The sequence below is a fragment of the Orcinus orca genome, chromosome 13 (genome assembly GCF_937001465.1).
Source record: "Orcinus orca chromosome 13, mOrcOrc1.1, whole genome shotgun sequence".
NCBI classification, from domain to species: domain Eukaryota; kingdom Metazoa; phylum Chordata; class Mammalia; order Artiodactyla; family Delphinidae; genus Orcinus; species Orcinus orca.
The window spans coordinates 67,285,628-67,295,487 of NC_064571.1; the positions used below are offsets into that span (position 1 = coordinate 67,285,628).

Consider the following 9,860-nt stretch of genomic DNA (forward strand, 5'->3'; position numbering starts at 1 on the left):
TGAGACCTGGAGAGAATTCTCCAAGGTCATACACTAGTAAGTGAGGATTTGGAAGTAAGGCAGGATTTGGAAACCTGGCTCCATAGCTCTGCTCGAGCTACTGCTGCCGCTGGGGTCATGGCTCGTTCCAGGCCCTTTGATTCAGTTTAATCTCGGGAGACCCCTCCTCCAGGTCGTAAATATTAAAACGATAGATCAGCTCCTCCTTGACAGGAGATGGCTGGCAGGAGCTTCCTCCTCTTGGCCACTTCCCAGTGGCAGCCCCTGTGAGAAGGGAAACCAAGGTCACACCCCGTGCTGGGGGCCGGGGAGGGGGCAGACCAGAGAGTAGGCCCCTCCCCTGACACTGATGGGAACCGGGCAAGAGTATGAACGGAGGCCCACCCGCCGCGGACGCCACACCGGGCCAGGGGACACGCGTGGCGCTGGCTTCCAGCCTGGGCTGCCCCCCTTTACTTCCCACCCCACCTCTGTCCCCCACTGTGAACTCCCAGCCTGCATCTCCCTGTTTGGTCACTCCCCTCTCAAGGGTCCCCCTAGGGCCTGCGTGTGTGGACCTGGGACACAGTCCATCCTCTGGAACGGACCCAGGGGAGAGAGATCCACACAAGTCCCGAAATCAGGCTCAGATTCTTTGGGTGGTAGATTCCGGCGTCTTCAACACGTGGGGTGAAACAGCAGCAGAGGATGGGGCTCGGGGGCCCTGAGCTCTGCTTCCAGCTGGCCACTGACTCTCCAGGTGGCGTGTCCCTGTGCACGTGGCTGTCCTCATTGTTGAAAGGAGACCATCCAACCATGGCTGTCCTCTGGCCCCAATGCTGGCTCACAACCCTGCTCCACCGCAGCCCCATCCACCCCTCACCCTCCCTCCCTTCCCTTTCTTTGGCTGGTTTGTCAACCTTGGGAACAAAATATCTAACCTGAGTGTGTATTCAAGATGGCAGCAACCTGATGCCGTAGGTAGAAAGAGAAATACATCATCAGTTTGTAAATGTGTGAAGCCGCAGAAGCCTTCTGGGTAGTAAGTTTCCTCTCAATTTTATTGGATTCCCTAGAAAAATACTTGTGAAAGATAGAAAGAAGACAGATGCACCAATATCACTGTATCCCCATTTAAAGAAAGGGAAAAAACATAAATGAAAACCTTTTTAGTGTGTCCTCCCACCTGGATCCCCGGCAGTTCAGGCTACTGGCTTGTGAAGGATGCGTGCAGGCCACTAGGTAGCCTGGGTGGGTGAGATGAAGGTCAAAGCTCTTCCCCCAAACCCGGACTCACACTGGCACCTCTCGGTGAGTCTGCCAGTGGGACAGGTTGCCAGCGGTCACCTTCCCTGCCTGATACCACCCTTCCTCCCCGGCTTTCTCAGCACACCCTTGGGAATGGCCCCATCACGACTGCCTCTCCGGCATCTGTCCTGGGAGGCAGAGCAAAGGCAGTTTTCCAAAGGAGGATCTCCAGGGCCGTCTCTCCTCCTGTTGGCATCCTCCACTATCACAGCCAACGGGCGGAGAGTAACTGAGCACTTGCTCCCTGTTCAGCACCATACTGGACCCTCCGAGTACGGGGCTGCTGTAATCTGCATTTCAGAGCTGAGGGGACTGAGGCGCAGAGTTAAGTAACTCACCCAAGTTTATGGGGTTAAAAAACAAGCGAGCCAGGGTCTTAGCCCCGGCAGTCACTCCAGAGTCCAACAGCCTGGCCTAACACAATATGTACTGGGTGTATTCTTACAACTTGGGAGGAAAGGACACGACGGACTGGAAACAAAGACCCCCAAAGTGAGTCTAGTCCCAGTTGAAGGAGAGGAGTGTGTCTCAGAGCTGCCCCTGGTCAGAGGGCCCCCACCAGGGCACGGCTGACTGTCCCTGCAGGTGATGAAGGTCCCCTGCACAGCCAGTCAGTGCATCTGGGGGTCCCGCAGCCATACAGGTGCATCAAGAGGTCGGCTGAACTAAAGGTTCGCTTGGACCCATTCATTCATTCCCAGCATCTTGTCTGAAGCAGGCTTCAGGTCGTGTCGATGGACGAGGGCAATGCCCAGTGTGGCCTACGAGGTTTGAGGCCAGCCCGTGGCCCTGGACGCGCTTGGCTCAGATCCTGTCTCACCAGGGAGGTCCCGCATTCACAGTCAACCCCAGGGTCTACCCCTGGCATTGCCCAGAGCAACCACTGACCTCAGTCCACCTTCCATCCAATCGTACCTACTTCCCAGGGTGGCTGTGAGGGTCACGTAAACAACGGAAGGTGAACAATCAAGAACAGAAGCGCCCCTCGGCACCGAGTTACTTTGGCCGTCTAACCACCGCACAGCCAGCAGGGCTGCCTCCCAGCCACTGTTTCTTCTCTGTTGTTTATTCTTCTCCACACGGGAGAATTTTTGAACAGGGAACTCACCACCAGCAGAAAATGATGCATGCTTCTGCCTTAAGGAAAACACAGCCCCCTAACGTCTGTCCACATGGCAATGTTTCTCTGTCCTCATCCAACCACTCCTTCCCATGTGTTGGAAAAAGATGGTTCACGGAGACTCTCCTCCAGGGGCTGGGCAGTGGGCTGAGTGCTCCACGAACATCTGCTTGTTTCAGCTTCACAGTAACCCCCACTTCACAGATGGGGGTTTCACAGCAGGCTTAGAGGAGGTGACCAAGGCTACCCAGGTCATATGCTAGTAGTGCCAGAGCAGGGTTCAGACACGGCCCTGCCGCCTCCAGACACCAAGCTCTTAAGACTAGGCTAGGTAATGAGAATTTATTGCTCAGTGCTCTGTGGTGACCTAAATGGGAAGCAAACCCAAAAAAGAGGGGATATGTGTTTACAGATAGCTGATTCACTTTGCTGTACAGCAGAAACTAACACAACATTGTAAAGCAACTATATCCAACAAAAACAAAAACAAAAACAAAAAAGGCTAGGCTAGGGTTTCTCAACCTCAGCACAGTTGGCATTAGTACCAGGTAATTCTTTGTTGCAGGGACTGTCTGTGCATTGTAGAATGTTTAGCAACATCCCTGACCACACCCACTAGGTGTCAGTAACAGCCCCGACCTAGTCATAATAGTCAAACAATGCCTCCAGACACTGCCAGCTGTCCCCTGGGTAGGTGGCTAGGGGCAAAAGCACCCCAGCTGGAAAGCAGTGCCCTTGCCTACTGGCGGTGGCTCTGGACCATTCTAAGATCAGCCCCTGGGCTTGGGCCCCAGCTTAGCTTCACGCCTGCTCCCTTCAGAACTTTACTCCTTCAGGTATCTCCTCTGAAGAAAATCTTTCCTCTCTGCTTCTCCAGCCAGTGCAGGACAGTAAGTCCCAGGCTAGCTGCCGTGGCCAGGTGAGCATTTACTAGCGAGAAGTCTCCTCCCCCAGTGACGGGTCACTCCTGTCTCCCACCCACACTGGCAGCTCCAGAGACTTCCTCCGAGCACAGAAGGCCTTCAGGCTGTCTGGCCTGGACCATCCCCTCCCCAGCATCAGTTCCCCTCTTCCAGGGCAGCAACAAAGAGGCTGGAGGGTGAGGAATGGACTGCCTCCTCCTCGACCCCTTACCAGCCCGTCCCAGAGGGGCAAGGCATCCCACACCACCTCCAGGATGGCCTCTGGGTTAGCTTCCATGGATATGGCCTTGTCTGTGTGCATTGGGTTGAAGGCTGTGACTTTGCCAGTCCCCGAAATGGAGCCATCAGTGCTCACCGATCGAGACCAGGCCAGCCTGAGCAACCACTGCCGCCTTCTTGAATTCATTTCTGACTCTGAGATTCATTTAATAAACCCATTCATCACCGACCATTCTGCAAAGCCTGACAGGCCGCAGAATAGGAATCGGAAAACCTCTCCTTGCTTCCTTCCCCACCTGCTCCCATGTTCTGCTTCCCTCTTAACTCTCTTCTCTTGCATATGTGTGGCCACAGAGCTGCGTCCCTCTGGGGAATTGCGAGGCTGAATTATTTCGATGCCAGTAAAGCACCAGCTAATGCAAAGTCCACATAGTATGAGGGCTTCAATACCTGTCTGTGCCTGTGCACGTTCTCCCCCGGGCGTCTCGAGGTGGTTTCCTCAGAGCCCCCAGGGTACCATATACATTCCTTCCCGGAAGGCATTTGTGGATGGGGTGTCTCAGAGTTAAAAGGACCACCACTCCCCACCCTACCCCACACCATCCTCAGCACTTCTGGTTTTTGAAGCCCCTAAGGATATTCAAAAAGAAGTGCCCAGGGCTGCCCTGGTGGCGCAGTGGTTGAGAGTCCGCCTGCCGATGCAGGGGACGCGGGTTCGTGCCCCGGTCCGGGAAGATCCCACGTGCCGCGGAGCGGCTGGGCCCGTGAGCCATGGCCGCTGAGCCTGCGCGTCCGGAGCCTGTGCTCCACAACAGGAGAGGCCACAATAGTGAGAGGCCCGCGTATCACACACACACAAAAAAAAGTGCCTAAATGGGCTACCAGAAATTGTGGTATATTTTAAGTTTTTATATTTAATCAATTAATGCTTTTAACATAAAAAACACAAAGCTAGTGTATTGTAGTGGTCGTAAGATAATCACAGGGTTTATTTTTAAGATGCTAATTCACGGTTCACTGCAAGCTGTGTGGTCAGGTAGTGGGACGGAGCGATGAGCCTCATCTTCTTTCCATGTCGGTGACTGTGTGTTTATCCTCATTTCCAGGCAATGCAGAAGTCTAACATTGAGGCCAGTGGTACGGTGGGCCTGGGCAAATGGCCCCCTGGCAGCCCTGCCCTTGTACCTGGGCCCTGCTCTCCCCCCGCACCACAGGCCAAGGAATTCTCAGGGCTCACGCCTAGGACCTGTGTCCGCCTTCTACATTACACTCCCCAAATGTGTAGGACCCCAGAATCCACCCTAATGACCCGAGCCTGATTTCGGGACTTGTGTGGATCTCTCTCCCCTGGGTCCGTTCCAGAGGATGGACTGTGTCCCAGGTCCACACACCCAGGCCCTAGGGGGACCCTTGAGAGAGGAGTGACCAAGCAGGGAGATGCAGGCTGGGAGTTCACAGTGGGGGACAGAGGTGGGGTGGGAAGTAAAGGGGGGCAGCCCAGGCTGGAAGCCAGCGCCACGCGTGTCCCCTGGCCTGGTGTGGCGTCCGCGGCGGGTGGGCCTCCATTCATACTCTTGCCCGGTTCCCATCAGTGTCAGGGGAGGGGCCTACTCTCTGGTCTGCCCCCTCCCCGGCCCCCGACACGGGGTGTGACCTTGGTTTCCCTTCTCACAGGGGCTGCCACTGGGAAGTGGCCGAGAGGAGGAAGCTCCTGCCAGCTATCTCCTGTCAAGGAGGAGCTGATCTATCGTTTTAATATTTACGACCTGGAGGAGGGGTCTCCCAAGATTAAACTGAATCAAAGGGCCCGGAACGAGCCATGACCCCAGCGGCAGCAGTAGCTCAAATAGAGCTGTTGGGGAGAGTGGGTGTAGGGGCCACTTTGTGTACCTGACTTAGGATAACCTCTCTGAGCCTTACCTTCCTCATCTGTAAAAGGGGAATAATGACAACACCTACCTAATTGGAGTCTTGTGATTAAGTTAACATGTGTAAAGCTCCCAGAACAGTGCCTGGCACATAGTAGATGCTCAAGAAATGTGAGCCTCTATTAGCCATCTTGTCATGGTTCCAACGTTACCTCCATGTATACAGGTGTCTTCCCCTTGCAGCTTACCCTGGAGGAAGGCAAATGGTTTGCGTAGCATGGTGATGTTCACAAGGCCAGAAGAGTACATTTCCTAACGTTTTATTATTAAAAACAAAAAAAACAACTGAGTAGATACAGAAATCGAACTCAGTGGAAGAGTATGAAGAACCCCCGTGTACCCATCCCCAGGCTTCAGGAATTCTCAACTCACAGCCAGTCTTTATTCGTCTCTATTTCCATCCACTGCCCAGGGAGTACTTTCTGGTCTAGGTCGTCTCTCGACACCAAGTGGCCTGGTGCAGGGACAGAAGGTCCACTGGACGGTAAGGGTGTCGTGGAAGAGGAGAGGTACAGCCCTTAAAGGGGTCCTCTCTGCAGCTCCCCTCGGGGCATCCGATTCACAAGTCTTCGTTGCCCCATGATAAGACAAAGGACAGATGTTATCCCTGTTTTACAACCTAGGAAAAACCTCTTGAAGGTTCACGTTTGACAACTATTATGCCAGCATTTCCACCCCTGATCGAAGAGCTGGGCGGTGGCCCGGGCTGCTTCAGCAGTTGGTTGCTCTCTGGTCTCTGGCGCTTGAAGGAAACATTCCTCCTTCCTCGTAATGAACCTCACCGAACGCCCCGTTCCCTTCGCCTCTGTCAGAACTCTGCATGTCCATCCGATTCCTTAGCTGCTCCCCATGCAGGAGGTCCGGGGCCAAGTGCTCTGTTCTCCTGGAGTGCTGGCGTGCATGCGCCCTCTTGGAATGATTTTACTTCTCACAACTTCCTTCTTTCCTTCCTTCTCCTCTCCCACCCCCTCCTCATTCCCTTTGCCCCTCCATCTGCCTCTTGTCACAACTCTCACGTTCTCAGGGTGCCAATTTGGACTCCTTTTCAAAGAAGGGACATTCTAAAGACAGCTGGGAGGATGGGGGGTGTGACCTGCCGGGTAGCTATGTGAAATGTCAAGTGTGGGGAACAGACACCAATCCAAACGGAGAAACTGGAGACCATGCAGTTCAGCCGGGGTGTCCTTCAGTCTCCTGCCCAAAGCCCGGAATTGGTCCTTGCCTCTCAGAGGCAGCCTGCATGCCCCAGGCCAGTCCCCTTCTTGGGATAGGGGCGGGGACTTCACCGAGGGTGTGACCCAAGAACCTCTGGCTCTTGAGTAGCATTTTCCCAGGTCACCTGTTGACAGTCGATTCCCGCTAGGACCGCCCCTCCGCCCCGCCCAGTGCTTCGTACCAAGCTGCGCTAATTGTCACACGTAGGCACAGTAGTATCCCAACAGGGGTGGCTTCCAAGCATCCTGAGGTGACCCTTTCTGGCCTCTTCCCCTCCAGATCTGGGCCTTCACATACACCCAGCAGATCCTCCAGGAGGAGCTGTGCCTGTCAGTCATCACCTTGTTCCCTGGCGCCCCGGTGGTTCTTGTCCTTTGCAAGAATGGAGATGACAGACAGGTAAGTGCTCAGCGCGTCTGCCCTGGGACGTGGCCGCCAGTGTAGGTCTAAGTCTCGTGTGCAGGAAAAGAGAGAAGCTTCAGAGGAGGAAGGGTCGATAAGGAAGAGGTCCTCTGGTTAGGAGAGGGAGGGAGGGGCCTCTGATACCATCCGTGGTGCCCACAGCAGCGATCCGCTGCCGTGTGAAAGCCCGTTGACCGCGCTATTACCTCAGCTTGCGTGTGTATCTTGTACTGCCTTGTCTTGCTCCAACGCCCACCCAGGATCCCAGAGCAGGAGCATAACTGGGACAGAGCCTGCGGGGCCACAAGGATGAACAAGACTTGAACCTCTGCCTTCGGGGGCCTTGGCCTCTGGCAGGACGTCCAGCAAAGTTCACAGCACTCTGGATGTACCTTGTGCCTCGTTTCTCTGGCGGCACAGTGTTGGCTCCACTCAGTTTCCTGCCAACTGGGTCCTGGTGTTAGAGAGACCGAGATTCAAATATCCATTTTCACGGCTCACTGGCTGTGTGACCCTTGGCAGGTTACTGGACCTCTCTGAGCTTCAGTTTCCTCCTCTATGAAATGAGGTTGATGATGCCCATTACACAGGGTAGCTGTTTAGAGCAATTCACTGAGATGATCCATGATACCTGGCCAGTGGTAGCTCCCCAATACGTGTCCATCCCCTCCCTCCTTGTCCAGTGAGGTGAAGTCTGGGAAGCAGCAGCACGAGACCCCCTCTCTACTTGGGCCCCTCGTGTGCTGAAGCACTTTGGAGGAGCAGAGGTTCGGCTTCAGGTGCTGCCCAGGAGCCCCTCCCCGCTGCTGCCTCGCCATCCCCCCCTCCTCATTCTCACCCACTTCTTCCTGACGGTGCAGATACCGAGCGTGGATCATTTCTTTAGCTGCTCCTGTGACTAACTCGCTTCACATTTTCTGGCCTATGGCTTGGAAAGTTATTGCCTTCTAATGAGTTTTCCTAGCAAACATATTGATTTCGCTTTTACTTTTTTTAATCCGATAAAAAAAAAAAGAAAACCAACAACAATACCTGGCAAGGCAATTAGTTGCAGTTTTCTTCCTCCATGAGACCATGAAGTCAAGTCTCTGGATGACCCTAGCCATGTGGTGTCAACATTTCTGATTACGCTGGAACTCCCAATACTATTGCTAGGACCCAGGACCTTAGCCAGAGAATTCTGGTTCATCCTCTCCCCTCTCCATCTTCCCAGCAATGGACCAAGACTGGTTCCCGCATCGAGCATGTGGCATCCCACCTCTGCCTAGACACAGACATGTTTGGCGATGGCACTGAGAACGGCAGGGAGATCGTTGTCAATCCGTGTGAGTCCTCACTTATGAGCCAGCACTGGGACCTGGTGAGCTCTTGAAGATCCGCGTTGGAACCGGCGGGGGCCGTGGGGTGGTGCTTCCCCGGATGAGAATCGGACTGGAAACCAGGCTGCAGGCAGCCCCGAACTACTGCAGAAGCCCTGAATGGGGAGGCGAAGGCAGAGCCCCCCCAGGACAGGAACGGCTGTCAGGGAGGATGCAGGAAGAGACTGCAAGCCAAGAGCAACTCAGAGACAGACAGATCCCCGTGTTCTCAAGGCCGTTAAGTTCCAGTCCTGGATGGGTCTGCCCCTGCACGGTACCTGGAGGCAGAGATCCGATGGGAAGTGTTGATGTGGTTCCCTGTCTTAACGAAAGAGGCCAGAGAGAGCAGCCTTCGTCGTCACTAGGCCAGGACTCGACTGAGAGACGAAGGGCGGAGGTGCTTTTCAAAACAAATAAAGGAACCGTGGAAGTTCTGTCTGTGTCTCTCCTCCTTTGTTTGCACTTAGGTTAGCTCAGAGCTAGGCTGAGTTCTCCTTTGAGTCGGGGTGGGCAGGTGGTGGGGCCTTGTTGGGGGTGGAAAAAGAGGACGGAGAGATGGGAAACCTGCCCTCTGATCCTGAGCTGCCGCTGGCAGGCAGTGCCACCTGGAGAGGACACGTAACTTCTCTGGCCCTTCATCTCCTGTTACATCAAGTGGGGGAGGCGAAGGACAGCAGTGTTTCCTACCTAGGGATACACTGTCTCATCTGGGGAAACTGCAACGATTCAGCAGCCCTAGGGTCTACCTGTGGGGATCCCACTGCAGTAGGTCCAGGGCAGGGTCCAGGCTCCTCCCTGGTTGGAATCACTGCTCTAGGCGTCTCTGTGGGCCCTGATGGCTTTAGAGTCTGTGGCCATCGGTGTGGGAGTTTCTTCCTCTAACAAATCCCCAGTGTGTTCTGGGAATTGGGTATGGTGGTTGTGCATTCTTAGTGACTAGGCTTTAAGAAAAGAACCGACCCATGTTTAAAAGTTGCCGGAATTGCCTGTACGTTCTCAGCCGAGGTAAGTTCACCACGTGCTAATTAGTAATGGTTTTAGCTATCTATCGCCGAGAAACAAATGACCCCAAAACTTAGCAGCTTAAAGCAACACACACCTCTGGCCGCACAGTTTCTATGGGGCGTAGCCTCCCTGGGTCCCCTGCTTCAGGGTGACTTGAAAGCTTGCAGTCAAGGTGTGGCCGTGGTTGTTGGTAGGACGTGGCCCTTCGCTGTTGGCCAGAAGCTGCCCTCAGTTCCTTGCCATGTCGGCCTCTCTAACCCAGCCACCAGCCAAGCAGGCCAGGAAGGCAAGAGTACCAGCAAGACGGAAGTCACAGTCCTTTCCAACCTCGTCTCACCAGTTACTGCCCATCGCTTTTGCCACATTCTATTTGAGAGAAGTGAGCTGCTAGGCCCAGCCACAC

The 9,860-nt window shown here is 54.5% G+C and overlaps 1 protein-coding gene across 3 annotated transcripts in view; it reads left to right on the top strand.

Annotated features, from left to right (window-relative positions):
• The window catches only part of GALNT14 (polypeptide N-acetylgalactosaminyltransferase 14), a 232,100-nt gene extending 223,215 nt beyond the window's left edge, over positions 1-8,885 (top strand). For 2 of the 3 annotated variants that reach the window (XM_033425224.2, XM_033425225.2), the window contains 2 exons: positions 6,972-7,091; positions 8,308-8,877. In XM_033425224.2, the coding sequence (XP_033281115.1) occupies positions 6,972-7,091; positions 8,308-8,466 (279 nt within the window). In that variant the 3' untranslated portion in view covers positions 8,467-8,877. Of the gene's footprint in view, positions 1-6,971; positions 7,092-8,307 lie in introns of all 3 variants that reach the window. The other variant, XM_004268185.3, reaches the window with a different exon arrangement.
• Positions 8,886-9,860: the final 975 nt, after the last annotated feature.